This window comes from Myxocyprinus asiaticus, chromosome 33 (genome assembly GCF_019703515.2).
Source record: "Myxocyprinus asiaticus isolate MX2 ecotype Aquarium Trade chromosome 33, UBuf_Myxa_2, whole genome shotgun sequence".
NCBI classification, from domain to species: Eukaryota; Metazoa; Chordata; class Actinopteri; order Cypriniformes; family Catostomidae; genus Myxocyprinus; species Myxocyprinus asiaticus.
In genome coordinates this window covers 13,994,046-14,015,957 of record NC_059376.1, presented here as the reverse complement: position 1 = coordinate 14,015,957, position 21,912 = coordinate 13,994,046, and the positions used below count along the sequence as shown (strand labels likewise).

At 36.2% G+C, this 21,912-nt stretch overlaps 1 protein-coding gene across 6 annotated transcripts in view; it reads right to left on the bottom strand.

Annotated features, from left to right (window-relative positions):
- Positions 1 to 407: 407 nt before the first annotated feature.
- The window catches only part of adam9 (ADAM metallopeptidase domain 9), a 51,095-nt gene continuing 29,590 nt past the window's right edge, over positions 408 to 21,912 (bottom strand). For 5 of the 6 annotated variants that reach the window (XM_051669854.1, XM_051669856.1, XM_051669860.1 and 2 more), the window contains 19 exons: positions 20,258 to 20,334; positions 18,894 to 19,116; positions 18,366 to 18,431; positions 17,302 to 17,373; positions 17,017 to 17,186; positions 16,570 to 16,651; positions 16,309 to 16,442; positions 15,734 to 15,905; positions 15,256 to 15,348; positions 11,742 to 11,937; positions 10,981 to 11,086; positions 10,717 to 10,897; positions 10,196 to 10,276; positions 9,980 to 10,085; positions 8,353 to 8,494; positions 8,053 to 8,119; positions 4,682 to 4,711; positions 3,555 to 3,625; positions 408 to 2,474 (listed from right to left, as the gene is read on the bottom strand). In XM_051669854.1, coding sequence (XP_051525814.1) covers positions 2,414 to 2,474; positions 3,555 to 3,625; positions 4,682 to 4,711; positions 8,053 to 8,119; positions 8,353 to 8,494; positions 9,980 to 10,085; positions 10,196 to 10,276; positions 10,717 to 10,897; positions 10,981 to 11,086; positions 11,742 to 11,937; positions 15,256 to 15,348; positions 15,734 to 15,905; positions 16,309 to 16,442; positions 16,570 to 16,651; positions 17,017 to 17,186; positions 17,302 to 17,373; positions 18,366 to 18,431; positions 18,894 to 19,116; positions 20,258 to 20,334 — 2,130 coding nt within the window. In that variant the 3' untranslated portion in view covers positions 408 to 2,413. The remainder of the gene's footprint in view (positions 2,475 to 3,554; positions 3,626 to 4,681; positions 4,712 to 8,052; positions 8,120 to 8,352; positions 8,495 to 9,979; positions 10,086 to 10,195; positions 10,277 to 10,716; positions 10,898 to 10,980; positions 11,087 to 11,741; positions 11,938 to 15,255; positions 15,349 to 15,733; positions 15,906 to 16,308; positions 16,443 to 16,569; positions 16,652 to 17,016; positions 17,187 to 17,301; positions 17,374 to 18,365; positions 18,432 to 18,893; positions 19,117 to 20,257; positions 20,335 to 21,912) is intronic. The other variant, XM_051669855.1, reaches the window with a different exon arrangement.

Genomic DNA, 21,912 nt, shown 5'->3' with positions numbered 1-21,912 from the left:
AAGTAATTTAAGTAATTTTAGATTTATCAGAAAATCTGTTTATTAATGAGCGCTGTCCTTGTCAAATAAATAAAAAATAAAAATAAATGTATCACCTTGACGAGTCTTATGAGAACTGACTATAAACACACACTTCAAACATGTGATATCTGCTAACTGGTTTTTGATGAGGTCAGAGAAACAATTTAAAGGGAATAAAAGAGTTTAATTTGAAAATTACTATGGTTAATTTTACACATACATCATTGGACCCACTAGGACCCCAAACATTTAGACAGTACGGTCCATCTCTACTAAACATGAGGGTTAAGTTAATGCCTACTCAAGAGATCAGTTCTTCTACTGGCCTTGTTTGGCAGTTTTTCACATTGCATGTCTAGATGTTTAAAAATCCACCTTACAGCATATTTAGAAACATACCAGTGATATTTATTTTCATATGCAAAACCAAAATCATCACCAACACACTAAAGGTAACCCAAAGTAAATTGAGTCTATCCTTCATACAACATAAACAAACCATAAACTGCTATTAGCTGCTTCACTTGTAACATGAGTGGAAATGCAGTGCAAGAAGGGGGACTGATTGATTCATTCAATCATACACATTAATATAACATAGTGATGTAAAATAATACTCATTATTATCAGACATTTACTGTATGGCACTTGGCTGAGTTTGCTATTGTGGAAGTCTCCTAATGTAAGAGATCAGCAGATGCATGTTACAACCGGTTGTGTGTTTGGTGCATGACTTGATACATACTATACGGAATTACATGTGTACTCCACCCTGTGTGGTGTAATGTTCATCACAAGGATATTTGTCTTTCACAAGAACAAGAAACATGCAGACACAATGGTCTTTTCATTCTTTTTTAAACAGTTTCAGAAAGGAAGAAACTCTGTATTTATAGCATAGTATGTGATATCATGCATAAAGTCTTGTAGCCCTTGAAGTCGACAGGAGAAATGCTTAAACTTTTTTGATTTCTTTGTTATAGTTTTCTGTATTTAATAAGAATGCTAACACCAATTAAACCAGCAGTAAATCATAAAGTGTCAGAATCAGTCAAAATCAAGCAATTATATGTTTACCTGACTTTTTGCCTCAATAATGGGGACAGAATTTCACTTGGCAAATAAAGTAAAAAATAGAATTTATATAAGCCCTACATATAAATAAAAGTACGTAAATAAAACTATGAATAAATGGTAAAATTATAGATTTAAATCACTTTGTTGGGCAGCAGCAAAATCAAATAAAAAAAGTTTTTCTCTTTTCTCTAAAAAACCCCCCCCAAAGCAAAGCACTGCAGCATTAGAAAACCTGAATTCGAGTTATTATGTTCCACAGTGCACAGAGAATGATTTGCAGTTACCATGAGCCATTTAGATTAGAGGTCGACCGATAGTGGATTTTGTCGATACCGATTACTAAGGTGGTGGGAAAGGCTGATAACCGATTAATTGGCCGATACATTTTAAAAACTATTTATAGAATGACAAAAAAAAAAAAAAAAAAAATCTTATTCTTTCCTTACTATGGCGGGCACAGAAAAAAGAGTCCTAAATTAATAAAATCCCATATGCAGTTTAATGTTCAACCAAAATCACCAAAATAACCACAAAAATTTAAGATTTAGTGTATAACGCTGGACGCTAAACAAGCCCGAAACATACTGGGGACTCTTATTTTGAAATGACAAAATGACTATAAAATGATTGGCAACTATCGGCACCGATATAACCGATATATCGGTCTACCTCTAATTTATATACTGTGAGTGACTTGATATCCTTGTAATATCTTAGGGATGCCTAGCACATTCAATTATAGCATTTGTCCATTTGTCATTTACACATCTAAAAAAAAAACATTTTTCTGGAGAACGATGTTTGATTGTGGAGTTTAAAATACCTTTTGCACCAAAAAGTGTAAAAAAAAAAAAAAAAAGGAATGAGGGGGGAATGATGTCAATACTTTTAAATCCAGCCTAAAATCAAAGGGTCTCTGTACATTTCTATAAAACAGTGAATATTACTGAAGTGCAATCAGTCGCAGTGGTCCTTTACAGCACAAAAGAATAAGAACACAATTAGGATATCAGTCTGTTGCCATTGACATCTTTTGTTTGAACAGAGACAGGTGGGAGACGTTTTACTGTATAATAAGTTCTCTCGCTCCCACCCTGAACTCTGTGATGTATTACAAGTGAAGGTTCTTTGCACAACACTGACTGTCTCTCTGTTTGATTGACAGTTGACAGCTGTTTACAAACCGACAGGAATAAGTAGGGAAGAGTGCGACCACTGATTCCTCCTCATCTCCACCCATACATTTTACTCTAGGCCCATCCATCATCATAACCAGACAGAAATACAACTGTCAGTCTTGTATGTGTGTTGTGTGTTATACTGGGGGGGCAGGCGCTGGTCTTTGAGGCATGAGTTGTTGGGTAGGAGCAGGTGGTCTGTTCAGAGATGACAGAAAAAAGGAGATAATTCAGGACTGGGAGCAGATCTGAGAGTTCTAAAAAGTATTAACTGGATTTATTAACATTTGATGTTTCTGTGAAAGCACTGGTTGCATTAGTTGCATTTCGTTAAAATGCCAAAAAAAAAAAAGTTATTAAAGGTGCTTATTATGCAAAATAAGCACAAAGTATTAATACTTGTATTAATTAATAAAAAAAGTTTTTTTAAAGTATATTTTCCTCTTGAAAGAAGCTTTAAACCTAAAGAAATGAACAGTACTTTTGGTAAATATGTTTAAAATTATGTACACACACGAGATGAAGACTGTTCATATTAGTGACCTAGAAAAAGCGTTTTCATTCTACATGGAGTGGGTCGCTTATGGTGGCTGCCATGTAGAGATCACAGGACCAGCCAAATAATACCAGGGTATCTGCAGGTTTGAAGGAATGAAATGTAAGACTTTTTAAGACTATTTAAGGCCAAGTAAAATTACAATTTAAGACCACTTTCACAATGAAACAATACCACTAAATCCACACCAACTGGTGTCAGTATAGAGTTCAAGACTTACTTTGTGCACCCTTAATGAAAAAACATTGTTGGTTTTAAAATATTCCATCATTTAAGATACTGTACATAGACCAATGCTTTTTTCAGTTCGGTTTCAACTCAAATGTGTTAAGAGGATAGTTTACTCAAAAATAAAAATGTCAAATGTCAAGACCAAAAGTCAAACATGCGCCAATATCAAATATGCCGACTTCAGTGCAGGCGTAACGGCATGGCGTTTGGTAACCAAATGAGATTTAAAGTTATTGATGTCCGCAGTCACCATACTTGATTTGGGTGCTGCTGATTTTCTTATTTATTTACTTATTTACTTTTTGAAGCTTGACAGTCTGGAGTGACTAGTCACTACTCACTCTCATTATGGTGAAAAGATGTGAAGATTTTTTTTCTTTTGTGTTGAATAAATAATGACAGGGTTTGAATTTTTGAGTGAACAGTTCATTTAAACAATAGAGGAATCTGAATGTGGCATACAGCACAAAATAACCACTGTAAAATGTTACCTTGCAAATGGAGGTGGTGGCGGTCTGGTGGCATAAGATGGCACAGAAGCCGATTTATTAGTCTGAACCACCTGCAAAGAGACAGATCTTTAACTTAAAACACACATAAGGTCATGTTACTAATACACAATTGAATGCATTAGATGTAAATTAAATCACATTACAATTAGATTGACTTTCTAAATTACAATTAGATAATTAAACTTGGTCATCCACAGGAGGAACAATCACTATAATAATTAAATGATTTCATGCCCTGATCAGAGCTTGTTAAAGCAAGCTTTTATAACAGCACTCTAGATAAGATTGCTGATTGCTATTGATGTCTTAATTTGTCAATGATACTATCATAATTTCATAATTTTAAAAACACTAATCATATCATTTTAAGTTACTGTATGTACCATTTGCCCCATGCTTTCAAAAATTGCTCAAACAAAAATACTTTGCAATCTTCTGGCTCTTTCAAACTATTGTGTACAGCACATTCTTGAGCATATTACTTAACTTGGTCATCAATGCATTTAAATCAATTGCAAAAAAGCAGATGAAAGTTTAATGCTATAATTGTTAGGTGACCAATAAGCTTTTCTGTAATCTATTATGAATATCCATGTTACATAATTTCAGATCATCTTTAAGTTAGAGCATCACTCATATGATTCACTATGGCACAAACAAAATTCAGTTGTAAAGAAAACAATGTAAAACTTTACTTTGAAGTATTGAAGTGAGAAGGTTGATTTTGTTAAAGTGTGTGTGAAGCCATGGTTAGTCTAGGAGTAAATAAGAGAGAATATTACTAGAGCAACATGCCCCAAAGTGTCCAACAAAACCCCTCATGTATGTGAATGGTTGGAAAACTTTGAGGTTGTTCTTGCTTTGACAGTATCAGAGTTTTATTTATTGTTTTTTGTAAAGGTCCTTTTTTTTTTTTTTTTTTTTTGTAAAGGTCCTTTTTTTTTTTTTTGTAAAGGTCCTTTAACAAAAGACAAAGCGTATGGATAAAAATAAAAGTTAGGAAAAGTGCAGATAAGCGAAGAGGGGATTATATAAGCAGCAGAGGTCAAGATGCCCCACAGTACAAATTAAAAGCCCTCTACAATATACAGTATGCAGTCATTTACCTCCTCTGGTGGCAATAACTGAGCCTGGTGCTTTACCATAGAAGACAAAAAAGAGAGGAGCCTGGTCATTATCTTTATAACAGCAGAATGTCTACTGTCTTATACAGACTGCAAATATCTTCATTTCTCCTAGTTTTCATTTTCATGGCTGTGCTAAGCACAGCGTGACGCAGAATTAATATGTGCTACGTCTTATAAAATTTTGTTGAGGACATTTATTCTAAGCGCAATTTTCATACCAGCGCAAAGTGCAAGTGGGCGTGGGAGTGTTTGCGCTATCTGTGGGTGTATGCGTGCAAACTGGGTATTACTGTATATATTAATGAAGTGCCGCAAAGTGCAATTTGCTATTTTCCTGAGAAATAGGTCATTGCGCTAAGACATTTCAGACAGTAGCGTAGGCAGAAACTTTTGGGTGGCTGGACCAAGAGAAATTATTGATTGCATGAGATCTGTAAACTTTTTATTTATTTTAATTTATTTGATAGGTTTTTAATGTTTATGTAATTGTTTCCAGGGGCATATTTAGGACATTTAGGTTTTCTACTTTAAGAATATGAAAAGATCAATCAACAAAATTTGTGTTTGAGTACATTAAGACATTTTCAAACAGTAGAAAAAAATATTCTGAGCTATCTACACCTGTGAGGTTTTTACAGAAAAATTATTACAATAAATTCAGGCATATGATATTTAAAAAAAAAACGTCATTTTATTTTAATCGTACCGGAAAAAAGAGGCTAGAGTTTAAAGTTTTGAGAGCATATATTATCATCCAAAATAATTTATTTCAGAGTAAGCTGTTAAAAGCTGCTTTTGATGCAACGAGTAGAAGTTATAACAAATAAAATGCAACCCATAATCAATTCATTCATACGATATTTGTACTTAAAATTACTTTATCTTAGAAAATAAAGTGGATGGAGTTTAGAGTTTTAGGATTTTGAGTGTATTTTAACAACCAAAGCTATTTAATTCAACATCGTACGTAAACTTGATCTGGCTTTGATGAACATATTAGAAGTTATTTAAATATATAGTCTAATTCATTCAATATTCAAATTCATTCATAGCAAAGAATTCAAATATATGACATCTGTTGCAAATACTTTATTAGACAGGGAAAATATAGTGGTTGGAGCCGCTGCACAATACGGGATGCCCATCAGCTGAACGCGCATCTCATCACCGCATCAGATGTTTACGGTGTAAACAGCTCGTTATACTGAGATACTTTTTTGTTTTTTGAGCGGCTGTTGTTTTGAAAGCTAGATGCTGACATTATTCAGCCCAACAGCCACTGACATTAGCGGTTAGTAGGTCGAGGCCAGCAAGCTTTTGGCTGTTGATGGAATAGGGGCATAAGACAATGACTGGGTGGGCCTGAATGCAAGTTGGTGACACCAGCCCACCCAGGCTCACCCGTGCCTACGCCAGTGGTTTCAGTACCACGTCTGTTTTCAGGGAAAAGTCTAAAATCAGTTCCTGCATTTGCAGTTTGGAGATTCCACCAGCAGGTGGTTATAAAGTTCATCAAATTATGTTCCTGATCATCACAGTTGTAGCCGTTTTATGAAACAAATTTTTTTGAAAATTGTGTTAAACTTTCTAAATTGTAATGAATATGTTTATATTTGCAATTGTATTTATGATCTAATTTGTACTGGTATTTTTCCACCTGTTTTCGTAGGGTGATTTTTAAGACCACTTCATTATTTTGATTATATTTTAGTTTCGTTTGAAGTGCAACTTGAATGTTAAAATGTTTTTGGTTTAAGTTTTTCTGTGTTTCAATAAATGAATAAAAAAAATAAAAAAAATAAAAAAATTAAAAAACGTTCCCTCGATCCACAGCCTAACCTGGAAGGCCAATAAATCACTGCTAATACTAGCCATGATTTGTCACTTGATCAAAATGATTAATAATACTTACATTCTCAATAATGTAACAGAGCCTATATCCAAATTCTGATGAGAATGCATTTTCTGTGCATATTAAAGTTGTCACTGTCACAGAAATATGGCAGAAAATAAAACAAAAGTCCATATTTCTATTCTTCTATTTCTATGCAAACAGTCCATTTACACTACTGACTTCTTATGAATGAGCTGTCTTTGTTTATATCACTGGTACTTGACAGGAAATTAACTATATAATAGGATGCTAATGATGCAACTACAGGAGAACCTCAGAATTAAACTGCAATTGACCTAGCCCATTAGTGCTTTGTGTGCGCAATTTCACCAAACCCACTTGCGCCTAGATTTAGCGCATGCTTGCATGAAAATACCAAAAACTTTATGGCCATGCCCACTGACTTTGCGCTTTTGACTTATGGCATAGTGCTGTGCTTAGCACTAGCACTCTTAAAATAGGGCCCATGGTATCTATAGACCAATATGTTCTGTGTATTGTTGTACTGTGTACAATGTACTGGGTTGCAGTTATCCCAATTTGTATATTACATTGAACTAAAAATAATTTTATATATTAGGTGATTCTTCAAATAAAATAAAAATGACTTCTGAATAATAATTCTCAAAAAAGGAGACAATTACTTGCATTACTTTGCTTTTATTTCTTCAAACTGTCACTGTTCTGCCAGTGGTAGAGATGTGTTGCCCTGCCGTTTTTAATTTCCATACCAACCAAATACTTTTGGAAAATCAATTATGATTCTCTATGATTACTCTAAAATGCTTGGGAGTGATAGTAATGACGAGCGTGTTAGGGATAGCAAATCTTTATTATTAAAAATGTACAGGTTGTACTCATAAATAAAAAAATAAAAAATAAAAAATAAAGTTCTTAAAAGAACTCTCATGATTTTAACATTCTTTTTTCATTTATTATTTAGGGGAAGTTAAAATGTCTGGATGGGGGACATGCCCAGAAAAGAGAAATTCTGCCACTGTAGAGACAAAAGTGACATTTTGGCACACTTACAAATAAGAACAAATTCCCCTAATTGAAGAATCACCCATATACTAAAACAACCAGACTTAATGTAAGAAAAAAGTCCTTAACACTGAAGATAGCAGTCCATGAATAATTTATTTCAAGAATTGATCAAACTGGCATTCTACTGCTTAGCGGTTTCAAAGGTTTCAAATCCGTTTTCCCTCTTTACAAACCAAACTACTTATGTATTTCTGCCGTTCCTCTGTAACTGAATGTGGGAACTTTGGCACAGTCATGCTATGCAGATAGCTCAGGCACATGTAGTGTAAAGCATCTTATATCTAAAGTTAAATTAATATAGGTTAGTTTTAAACTAGCTCTACATTTTAGCTGTACATTAGTGAGTTAAATGGTGACAGTCGGTAAAGAGTACTGCTGTGTAAGGAGACTTGTGTTTTTGCAGACTCACCCCATCCTTTACTATACTGTTGGGATTTCCCCACTGGGATGCAGTAGTCTGCGGCCTGCTGTCAGCTCTTAGTGAACAATAAAGAGGAGATCAAAAGGTGATATCCGTTAAACTGAACACATTAAACATTGTTTCTTCAATACATTACATATATGAAAAGCAAAACATTTACATGTCATCCAGTTCAGGAAGATCTGGAATTGTTTGTAGTAAAAGTCTGTTCGAAGCTGATGACATCATGTCAGTGCAGTGATGTCAGTGGCAGTGAAAGGCCGAGTATGCGTTACTCTATATACTTACTCATAGCCCTGAGAGCGTTTCTTTCTGAAAAAGCGTCGCTTCAGCTCATTCCTCTTGAAGAAGACATACAGAGCCAATGCCAGCAGGGGAAGAACCAGGAAAAAGAACACAAGCAGACCATCCCTTGTGGAGATATCTTTATCTGTGTGAGAGTTACAGCGAGACAAATTAATTCAACATAGCAGATTTGGGCTGTTATACTCTAGGTCAGGGGTTCACAACCATTTTGTCAACTAAACCCTTATGAGCTAAAATATTTAAAATAAAAAATTCCCCCAGAGATTTTAAGCTATGCTAACCAAGCAATACAAATTAATTTCACAACATATTCATAGAAGGGTTTTTTTATATATATATATAGGCGGCCAAAAGTTTGGAACAATGTACAGATTTTGCTGTTTCAGAACGAAATTGGTACTTTAATTCACCAAAGTGGCATTCAGCTGATCACAAAGTATAGTCAGGACATTACTGATCTAAAAAAACAGCACCATCACTATTTGAAAAAAGTCATTTTCGATAAATCTAGACAGGCCCCATTTCCAGCAGCCATCACTCCAACACCTTATCCTTGAGTAATCATACTAAATTGCTAATTTGGTACTAGAGAATCACTTGTCATTATATCAAACACAGTTGAAAGCTGTTTGGTTCATTAAATGAAGCTTAACATTGTCTTTGTGTTTGTTTTTGAGTTGTCACAGTATGCAACAGACTGGCATGTCTTAAGGTCAATATTAGGACAAAAATGGCAAAAAAGAAACAGCTTTCTCTAGAAACTCATCAGTCAATTATTGTTTTGAGGAACGAAGGTTATACAATGTCTGAAACTACCATAAAGACGGGAGAGTCGAACCACTCCTCCAGCACATCCCAAAGACTTTCAATGGGGTTGAGGTCAATACTGAGTGGTGGGCAATTCATGTGTGAAAAAGACAGCTTCCTCATGCTCCCTGAACCACTCTTTAGCAATTTGAGGCTGATTAATCTTGGCATTGTCATCCTGGAATATGCCGTGCCATCAGGGAAGAAAAAATCCATTGATGGGATAACATGGTCATTCAGTACATTCAGACACTCAGCTGACTTCATTTTATTGCCGTATAACGTTGCTGAGCTTAGACCTGACCAAATGAAGAAACCCCAGATCATAACCATTATTTAAATCCAAATGGTGAATTTTGTTTTGGCCAGGTAGTTTATTTTATATATATATATAAATATTTTAACTATGCAGAGGTTTTGGTCCACATTACAGCTTATTCTGTACAAAAACCGCCTCCTTAGACAGGAACAGACTGCTTGACTGAAATCTAAAGTGACCAACAAGACATCATTTTGTTTTTACATGCCTTTAGGGGCGTGGTTATCTGAAATACATTATACCACAATAATAGAATGTCGTTAAAATAATTCAAATAAAGGCGTGCCAGTCTTTGTGAGCAGTTGTACAGAAAAAAAGAAAGACTTGTGTGCAATATGCATAGACAGCCAGTGAATGGACTGAAGGTGCCGGGCAGTACGTGGGTGTGGGATAGGACAGCTTTAGATAATGACGTGCGTTAGAGGTACTGATAATCCTACGTCTCCCTGAAGCTCTAGCTGTGTGTTTGGCGAGCAGTCTTACCGTTCCAGGTGGGGCCGCTGTCAATGCTTCCTCCGTACCCTGCAGCCTCACAGAATGGAGGAGCCCAGCCGTATTCACAGTGACAGTTTTTATTGCTGTTACAAACCTGAAACAAGCAAACACAAATAAACACACTCACACAAACAAAGAACACATTCTACAAAGAGATGACAGATATTGGTAGCATGGAAGTATGGGTAGTGTATGCATATGTACCCCATGGCTGTGGCATTTCTTTTCAATGTCACAGTCATAATTCAGCACGTCTGCGCTTCTGCATTCATAATTCAAACAAACCTGAAATACAAATGATATAAATTTTCCAAGGAAATTTTATATGTATGTTAGCCAGCTTTATTAAACAACTTTACCACAGTTCCATATTTACATCAGAACAATTCACAACCATGTTCAATATATCACAAAATCTAGAAGTTTTTCATTTGCAAGTTATAACAATACTCATATGTGATCAATGGGCCTTATTCATGAAACACAAGTAGAACACATTCATGTTAATTGTTAGTAAAGCTTCTTGCGTAAATCACTCCATTTAATTCAATGTCAAAATTTATGCAAGGATGAATTCATGAAGGATTTACACACTGCTTGTGTTTCATGAATACGGCGCAAAGAATGCAAGGTGTAGTGGCAACGCAGCACTGGTTCCGTGTGGTTCCGTCAACTGGCCCAAAACTCTGCATGTGAGCCTCTGAGGGTCTCTGAACCTCCATCACCTTATTATCTCCACACTTGGTGCCTTCATTGACCATGCCAGGATCAGGCACATCCGAGCCCAGCTGGAAGTCCACGCCCCAGCAGGTTTTGTCAGCGATTGGGGTCTGGATGATTGACGGCTTGATTCCAAAAATGACTGACTGAACATTCTCACACTGGAGCTTCCCACACATGGCATTCCTGAGTGAACGAGAGAAAGAGAGTGTGTATTTATGGTCCTGTGGAATTGATTGCATATATTGCTGTGTCTTGCTGTGGTTTACCTGCTTTCACACCTCTTGAAGCCACTGGAATGGTAGCCACAGTTTCCAAAGCGATCGCCTTTAGAGTTCACATCCTTAAAACACAGCTCGGGAGCAGCTTTAGCCTCTGCACGCACACACATACACACACACACACACACACACACACAAACACACACAAAAACAAACTTATATCAGTTAACTTTTCTATTTACAACCATATAAATCTGCAATTAAACAACCAAATCATTTTATAGAATTTAACTGCTGTAACTTTATCTAACCTAACAAACAGTTATTTCATTGATGTGCTTGTAGATTTTCTCAAACTACTTATTACTCAAGTTTATTAGTAGAGGGAGCAAGCAAGTCATTTACCACATGGTACAGCTCTACAATGTAGCTTTCACATTAAAAACACCTGTTCTCTTGTGCCTTTCAAATATATAATAAAAATGTGTTTCAATAAAAAATGTTTCAAAAGCCCAAAATATATATTTATTGAGGTCTTAAAGGAATAGTTCACACAAAAATGAAAATTCTCATTTTTTGGTTGAACTGTCTCTTTAAGAGTGTTTTTAGTCTATGATTATGCAGGAAACATGAAAGACATTTGGCAAGTACACATTCTGTGGTGTTTAAATTAGGCCTAAAACATTTAAAAGTGCATCTGGCACAAAGGGATGCCAGACATCTGCCCTCTAAACAGTTACAGACTTCAACGACAAATACAGCCCTCATAGAACACAACGTTTAGGTTTAAGGCCGAGTGATCTACTCACTACTGCCGAATATGGCCTGGCACTGGGTGTCGTAGTGCTGGCACTGGCCGTTGTAGCAGTACGCCTGATCCTGTTTGCATGGATGGCCGTTCTGTTTAAAGACATCATTCTGACAGAGGGCTGATGTTCCGTTACAGTACTCTGGTAAATCACATTCATCAGTGCTGCTTCTGCAAATTGTGCCACCAGATAAAAACTGAAAGACAGACAGACACACACATACATACAAAGATGTGTATTACAGTGTGAAACTTGTATGAAAAAATTTTTTTATATAGCATTTATATTTATATATAAGCTGTTCCAAAACCAAGTGAGCTGCCTCGCTACATAGACAGTGACCTTTTAAGGTAGAATCCTAAACTAAATGGAACCTCATAAGTAGCCGATTTGAAAGCCCTTCACAGGCTTAAACTCCTGTTACTGGTTACTTAACGGTCATTTACCTTTTACAGAAATGGAATTGCTTAATGTGTCTTCTAAACTAATAAATGTACACATGCCACAAAAATATCGCTCCACACATGAACCACAAAAGAGACTGGCACAAGAGCTGTTAACATTTCAATACTGAAGAAGGAACAAAAATACATGATAAAAAAACTAGTGCTGTCAGTCAACAAAAGTATTTATTACACGACTGTCTGAAATACTCAATTCTGATTGGCCAATGGCGCCATCTAGCGGTCTGATATCTCCGAGTAACAACCGCACATCCAGGAATTAAGATGTAAGACCACACATCCGGATATTGAGAGTCATCTTTCCTGCTTCTCGTATCACAGTGCGAGCTCAACAAGTAAGCTAATAAAATAATTTCAACTCAAATAAATGCCCATTTCATGCCCATTTATTTATTTATTTGGCAATTAGTCTTATAATAGGCTGGATAATAAGGAGTCACACTGTCATTTTCACGAAATAAACACAAACAGAACTCAGACTGTTATATTTCTTCTCACATAATGAGATAATTTCAACACAAATCAATAGTTTATGTGCATTTATATATTTATTTGCTTAGTAGCCGTGTAATAGTATACTAGGGATAATGTACAGTCAGCCGGATGTTATAGAACAATAAACTGATCAGCCTGTCTAAGTTTATTTTGCAATAACAACCGGCAGACATTACATTATCCCTTCCTTAATCGTGATTAATCACATGATTTTTCACAGTTAATTGCGATTAATCACAGGTTTTGAAAGTGCTGACATTTGTCTCTATAAATACTTATTTTACCATCAAAATGCATTCAGTTCCTTCTTAGAAAAGAGAACAATATGTAACAATAATGTTTATTAAAATTTTTCAAACAAAGCCTTTCACAGTATGAGACAGAAAAACAGTAAAAGTGCACCGATTCAAGTAACATTAAACTTTTGCCAAGGTGTAAGTGGGAGTTTGACTAATTGAAAGAACTAGTCCCCATAGGTTGAGTATTCATTGCAATATGCACCAAATCTCTTAAACTCTCCTCCTCCACAATATTAATCAGCCAGCAGGCTGTGGCTATCCACATTGCTATAGCAATCATGACGCTGCATGCACATGATTCGCTTCAGGGCATCAACGCACCATTCAATGCCAGTGTCATGCGCTGCTTTGAGGTTTGAACTCCACATAAAAAGTGCTGCAGTGTATGGCCTAGTTCAAAATGCCATAATACCCATATTACTCTTACTGCTTCTGTCACATCTGTTTAGGGCATATCTGGAGATCTCCAACAAGCCAGCCTGCAGCAGCGGTTCCTCATCAGTGCCATGTATTGTGCGTTTGACTTTTAGGTGATGGTTAAAATTTGACGTGCTTCTGTGGGAATTAAATTCCGCCTTACAAAGGATGCAAAGTACTTTTGTCACAAGTCCCATCTGGGTTTGTTTAGTACGAGGTCCTTTCTTCATCACTTGATCAGTGACTCGCTGTTGTGTGCGTTTGTGGTGTGCACGCAGTGTATGGACCCGGACACATCGCAAAGTTTCCAACCTACTCCAACCACTGTTTAGAACCCTTTGACCTTAATGATTTACATGAAGTACAACCTGATATTTTAAGTAATGTTAACATTTTGAAATATTACTAATTTTACATCTCTGCAATTTTTTTAATTATTATTGTTATATTGTAATGAACCTTTATTATATCTATTGACTTTCTTATCATATTCATACATTTTATTTTATTTAATTCACCATTGGCATTTCTATCCCAATCAGAGACAGCACTACAGTCACAGGAGTACAATAAAAATAAAAAACAGTCTATTTTTATCTTTCATTTCCCTGAAAATGTTATAAACAGATGTAATTCTATTGTACATTTGATATCTTGATATGATATAGCCAATATTTACATTTTCATTAATTAAAAATGTCTTTTCATTGAAGTAACAAAGCCAGAGCTGTAGCAGCTAATATAGCCTATGGTGGAGTCCATGTCCCCCTTACTTCGAAAATATTTTTAGGAAATTAAGTATTATATTTATATATTTTTTGGACATTATTAACATACAATATATTTCAGAAGCCATGCAAGGAAATAGTAGGCAGCTGCCTAAATGACACCTTTAAAACCCATCAGAAGCCTCTGTCAACCGGTCGGTTCGGCAGTGAACAGAACCAGCACACAAGCGGTTAACATTACTGGCCAAGGAGGTACAGCCATCACCTATTGCTTCTCAGGACTACAGGGCAAACAATGTCAGGTAATTAATGAAGGGTAATTTTAAAACATGATTGCGTTGCTGAAAATGAAAGTAATAATGTTACATTGTAATGAACTTTGTATGGAGAGTAATTTACACGTAATTTACTTTTGCATTAAAAAGCGAATTTTCTCACCATCAGTCAGCTGCATGAGAACGCGCACTCTCGCTCTCTTTCTCACACAATGCAGTACGCGCAGGGAGAGAGAGAGAGTGCGCTGTCATGCAGTCGACGGTGAGGAAACGGCACTGAAGCCACATAGACACAAGGTTGGTTAAAAGGAAAATGTAATTGCTTTTCTTGATTTTTATTTGTCAAATGATGGACAACATTTGGAATTATACGTCAATGTTTTCAAAAATCGGTAAAAGACGGAAATATTTTCTCTGTATCGTCACTCTCTCACGAACCCCCTGGAGTTCCCTCATGAACCCCCAGGGGTTCGCTAACCCCCATTTGGGAAACCTGCATTAATGTGTTAATTACGAATGCTCTATAAAAAATACAAATATTTGGAGACATGTTGCATTGTTAATTAGATTAAACTATTATCTGTAAACATTTTTTCGTACTGAATAAATATTGTTATATTTAAAACTGGCATTTCTTTCAACTTAGCTTCATCCAAGGTGATAGACTAAGAAGGACACATTCTCTGCTATCTTTGATTTTGGGGAAAATGAAGAAACTTAGCAGGCAGCATAATTATGTTTGAAACAGCCTTTGTGAGTCTATGATGTATAACAATTTTGCCTAGGTAGACAGCTCAATGGATTTTGGAACAGAGCGCAAGTGTTAGGAAAATTACCCTGCAGTGTTTGCAGCAGACTCCGTACGCACACTGAGCACCCGACCTCAGCTTACACGTCTTCGGTTCACAGCACGGGTCCTTCTCGCACTCCTGAAACATTCACATAAACAACCTTCATAAACAACAACCAAAATCAACTCAGCATTGACCTTTACCATAGTAATCTCACATGTGTCTCCTCTTGAGCTTCAGAAGAGATCTCAACAATGTCACAAACTCTGCTTAAACGCAAACACTTCTCATCAAATTCCTTGAAGATCAACGTATGCGAGCAAATCAAATTAATTTCAAATACTCTATATTCTAACTGTACGTAAAGAAATTTAAGAGAAACATTAGAAGTTGATATTTAGATTAAAAATAACTGGGACTCCATTAAGTCTCCTGAAGTATGACAGAGCAACCTATGAGCAATACAGTTTTCCTCTGGGAAACAAATTTTACCACATAACTGATCTGGAATGAGACAACTCACTTCTTCTGATCCGCAGTCACACTCCTCGCCCACGTCCACCAGCTTGTTCCCGCAGAAGGGGGCGCTGTATGCCTCGTCTGGCCGTGGTATGTTCAGCAGACAACGGCCACCTGAGCTCAAGATCATCTTCTCAAAGTCATCAGCACTACAGCTGCTAAAGTTGCGAGAACCACTGAGAGACAGGAGGGATAATTGAACATGGAATAATTCAAAATGTAATTCTAACAGCACATTAGTCAAATGTACTGTATAGTACTCTATTACATTTTCAGTAATCTCTTTAACCTTATTGTTCATATAAAATATAATTTCTTGTGTTATATACAGTATAATATTTCTGTCTATGAGATGGCTGTAGCAGCAGTGATTTAAAGAGATGGTTTTATGGAGCAAACTGTCTAAAAGCAACAGCACAGCATGCTGTCAGCATGTCAATTAAAAAACTGCCACATAAAATATCAGAACTATATATAATAAGAAATATAGATACAACCTCACTTATCGACTAATCAGCTGTTGGACGACCAGGTGACCATCATGGCCCATCCCTGTTAATGACACATACAAACACTCACCTTGCCCCTGAGCTCATGATGCATTTTGTGACATCACATTTACAGTTTCGGTCATCATCATGGTTCATCCCAAGATTGTGACCCAGCTCATGAGCCACGATGGAGGAGAATGACATCACATCATCACTGGTGAACTGAGGGGGAGAACACACATACAGAGATTTAGATACTGGTGAACGTGAAATCACTGTGCAGTAGACATTGGCAAACAGAATGTGTGAGTATCTTTAGCATATGAGGAGCAAATCAGAGGCATCATACAGCATTAATTCCACTTCCATGACTTCTGGAACAAGCCGCACCAACGAAAGCCATGCCTGCTGTTGAACCAAAGCCCTTCTTTCTGTAAAAAGAGAGAGAGACAGATAGAGAGAATCAGACAATCCATTTCTAAAGCAATAGCTGTGAATCATTATTCAAAAGAACAATAAATATAACAAATTTAAAGGGACACATCTAGTGAAAAACTGGATTCGTATTGGTCATCTGAAATAAGAGAGAAATAAATTGACCCTTTAAAGAAAAATATAACCCTAACACCTTAAAATGTATCACAAATGGCACAAAAGCGTGTTATTTTATAAAACCCACACAATTAAAGATGCGCATTGAAACATGAATCAGCACCCAAGTAATGATCTTTACCTGAAACACTCAAAAGCACTTTTTAAACCTGACATAAATTGTAATATATATAAAGGCACTTACAGGATGAGCTGAGCACTGTCATGGCGAAGACGGTTGGCCAGTTCTTTCTCTCTCCACTGAGTGAAGCGGCCCAGCACCTCTCCTGCACTGCCGTCTGTACTAATGGGGTTCTGCAGGGACCAGATCTCCAACCCCACCAACACTATACGAATATTCAGTGCTATATACATCTACAGGAGAGCAGGAAAAAGAGAGAGGGAATCACTGCACCTCTTCATAGTCACTGTTCAGTGGTACACATTAAAGTTTTTGTATCCATCTAAAAATAAATACAGGCAAACTTACACTGTCAACATAGTTAGCGATTTGAACCATCTCCTCACGAACTGCTGTCTGATTCCTGTTTTTGTAATTGAACTGTGGAAAGGAGAGAAAATTAAAAAAAAACAGGAAGGGTTTCAGTATGCGGACAACCGTATGATTTTCATGACTTTCAGTTTCATTCATTTTCTACCTATGCGGACTGAACACTGTATTAAAATACTCTGACAGTGTTACATGCAGCGCAATTCAGCGGCACAGCTGCCACTTTACTGCATCAACAGCTTGAAACATAGAGCATCCAGTGTAGTTTGATTCCAGAACAAATGACTCTAATACACTGGTTCATTTGAATCTACAGCCCAAAACACACAGCACGTTTAGTGTAGTTCGATTCCCGAATAAATGACTCTAATGAACCAATTCATTTAACTCTACAGCATAAAACACACAGCGCGTTCAGTATAGTTTGATTCCCGAACAAATGACTCTAATGAACTGGTTCATTTGAATCTACAGCATAAAACACAGCGCGTACAATGTAGTTTGATACCCAAGCAAATGACTCTAATGAACCAGTTCATTTGTATCTACAGCACAAAACACAGCGCATTTAGTGTAGTTCAATTACTGAACAAATGACTCTAATGAACCGGTTCATTTGAATCTACAGCACAAAACACAGCGCATCCAGTGTAGTTCAATTACTGAACAAATGACTCTAATGAACCTTTTCATCATAATCTACAGCACAAAATATGCAGAATCATTAATAGCAATTGGAATTTGAATCAGAATCATTAAATTCCTTACGGTTTCCATCCCTAGCGACACAGTTCTCTGATGGCTGCTAAAGTTAACCAGTCAGGGACAATCACACATTTTCAACCCATACATATCCAAATGTTCAAAAAAAAATAATTTCCACAGAATGCTCTCACACCAGCTGCTCTCAGTTTAAGAGCTACTGGCTGACACATTCTTGAGTGTAGCACAGCCATCATACAACCAAAAATTATTAATCACTGCAAATAAATGTACCGAAAAAGAAAACATGGTTTCGATTCTGAAGATTCAAGTAGACTTACTCTTTCATTGTCCACCACCAACAGCAGTTCCACATAGTGAGTCTGGTGCAGCACTGCCCTCTTTCGCTGTTTGAAGAGAAGGTCAATAGCAATATTATAAAAGACACAAATGATCAATAAATAAATACATTAATATTAAAAATAATCACAACAAACAAATCTCCCAACAAATAATATAGTTCAATAGCATAACTGTAGGCTGTTTACGGTTGCCAAGCAATCAACCATTTTGATAGTATGTGTAGTAACTTGACACATTAAAATAGAATTCAACTAATGAGCTGTCACATGTGTGTGTATATCGGCTATAAATGTGGCTCAACCAATTGTGGAACTATCCATTTTATAATGTACATGCGCCAATGACATCAATGTACACTACCATGCACAAACACTTCTTCAGTATACACCTGTGCATTGCATGCATGCACAAACATGTTTCTTTTTGCAGAATATTAACTGATAATTTGCTACATTCGAGAGCTTCTGTAATTGTGAACGTTGTTATTGTGATTTGGGGTGACTCACCCTGGTTTGATGGCTACCAGCTTGGTCAAATGTAATGTTATGGACATAGCTATCCGAAGGTTGCCTTGGTGATGCTTCGTCGTCATGGTTATGAGAGTGAGGCATCCCACATGTGAGAGGTTCTGTCTTGACATTCTTCAAACGATACACCAAGTGCTCATTACTTGAGGATCCTTCCAATGGTTCGATGCCAAAACTGGTACCCTCTGTGTGGATTACACCCCTAAAACACAACATGTGCACACACATATAAAACTTAAGCAAGCACTACAAACTACAACCTACAACAAACTTTAAGAACCAACCTGTTATTATCTGTAAGGAATCATCTTAGTGAATATAAATAGTGCAGAAGGATTTTGTACTTTAAGGATTCTAACAAAATGGCATTCGACATTTAATTTCTATATAGGGCCATCCTTCCGAGTGAAACAGTGTAGGAAATAGTGTAGGGCTGGACTTTATTTTTTCCTTCAGAACGTGATAGGATCATGCAAAGTTAAGCTAAGATTTCATTGTCTAATAAAAGTCGGTTCAGAGGTCGGTTCAAGGGACATTTATTTATTTTAATTACATTTTACTGATTTATTGAGAACATTATAGAAAGGGGACAGGTAAGGACATGCTGAGAACCCCATTCGAATTCACGACATCTATAACGGGCACCAGCGTTGGGTGTAATGCATTACTAAGTAATTAATTACTGTAATTAAATTACATTTTCATTAAAAAAGTAAGGGATTACTCTTAATTTTTCAGTAATTTAATTACAGTTACTTCTGATGTAATTGTGTTAAATACTGTATAGACTCTAGAACAATTCTACATAAAACAATAATGAGTTTAAAATCAAAATTTAACATCTAACGTTAAAATATATGTTTTATAATTTAACGCTGCCCCCTTAAATTCTTTGGCCAGTTCATGAATAATTTATTTGATTTTATATGATTTATTTGAAAGAATTAAAAGAGCAGTTTCACGTCTGTCCTTGTATTTTTCATCTGGTCGAGGTTGATAAGGGTTTTAGAAAGTAATTAGAAATAAGTAATGCAATTACATTTCAGACAGAGTAATTAGTACAGTAATCTAATCACACTGTAGAAGATTTAATTAGTCATTAATAATTAATTACTTTTTTTTTTTTTTTTTTAGAGTAAATTACCCAAAACTGATGAGCACCACAGCTCCACTTGACAGTACACTAACTGCCACACAATAGCTCCAGAGACATTTATTAAGAATTTTCCATTTTGATTTCATGTTGTCCTTAATATGCTTTAATGGTTTCACAGTTAGACACTAACTTAACATTTTAACACTCAATCAGTTTAAAGCTTCAGTGTGGTGGAGGCAGATATTACCTTAACCCAGAGCACAGACTGAGTGCTGCAGAAGAGCCCTCCACATCCTCTATGTAACCTCGGTAATGACAGTGACCCTGATGAAAGAGAGAGAGAGAGATAGAGAGAGAGAGAGAGAGAGAGAGAGACTTCACAACAAAGAAGTCACAACAAATTCTATTAAAGGGATAGTTCACCCAAAAATTAAAATTCTCTCATGCCATCCCAGATTTGTGTGACTTTCTTTCTCCTGCAAAACACAAATGAAGATTTTTCGAAGAATATTTCAGCTCTGTTGGACCATACATATTGAATGGTTACTAAAATTTTAAAATTCCAAAAAAGAACATAAAGGCAGCATAAAAATAATCTATAAGACTCCTGTGGTTAATGTCTTCAGAATCGATATAATAGGTATGGGTGAGAAAAAGATCAATATTAAGTCCTTTTTCACTATAAATCTCCACCTTTGATGAGCCCAGACCAGTAGGTGGTGATATGCATAAGAATGTGAATCGCCAAAAACTAAAGAAAAAGAATGTGAAAGTGAAACTGCTGATTTACAGTAAAAAAAAAAGGATTTAAATATTGATGTTTCTTCTGAAGACATCTATTAAACCACTGGAGTCTTACTGATTACTTTTATGCTGCCTTTATGTGCTTTTTGGACCTTCTGAGATCTGGTCACCATTTGCATGCATTGTATGGACCTACAGAGCTGAAATATTCTTCTAAAAATCTTCATTTGTGTTCCACAGAAGAAAGAAAGTCATGCACATCTGGGATGGCATGAGTGTGAGTAAATGATGAGAGAATTTGATTTTTGGGTGAACTATCCCTTTAAGAAAAGAATGTGATCTCAAAGCTTTGAACAACAAACAGCAACTTTCTTGCAATTCAAAACCAAAGTTCAGCCCAAAGACTGTTTTGGTCAAGGACCGAATCCTAGTTTAAAGGTCTGACAGCTTTACTGTGAAACATTTGCTGCTTTGGTTGTTACAGTTTTCTGTGTTTCACCTACAGTACAACCAAACAGATTATATAACCATGTGAACTGTCAGTAAGACATCATCCTGTGCTGAGGGGCTCTGGTAATACTGGGCTAAGCTGATTTACAGGGATTTAAAGGGACTTCACAAACTCAAATTCATGTCAGTTTAGAAGCCTTTACACACCAAAGGCGAATTTTTGTCGCGATTTCTCACCGAGATTAACATTTTGAATTGAAACAATGGATTCCTAACCAGCTATTCTCACCTGGAGCGAACATTAGCGCTGAAACGTGCTCTAACAAAGCAATTCTTTTTTCATTTTTACTTTCATCGCTGGGCAATGAAATGCCCCGACTAATAAAATATGAGCTTTGGATCATGTGTCAGGAGCTGCTGCAGTTACCAAAGCCAGCACAACAGGTGGCGCTAAAGCACAGAAAGCTGTTTTAACCATCAAATGCCTTGAAACTGTTTTAACCATCAAATGTTTTTCCTTATTTGGGTTCTCTTAACATGTAAATGATATTGCTGCATCACTGCCTCGCATCCCCTTTAAAAACACTCTCTGATCTTACGTGGATTGTCTTCATTATATATTACACATCTTTTGCCTTTGCATTTAATCTAATACGAGTTCATATATATCGAATATAACATCTAACGTGGCATGTTTTCCTTTGTATC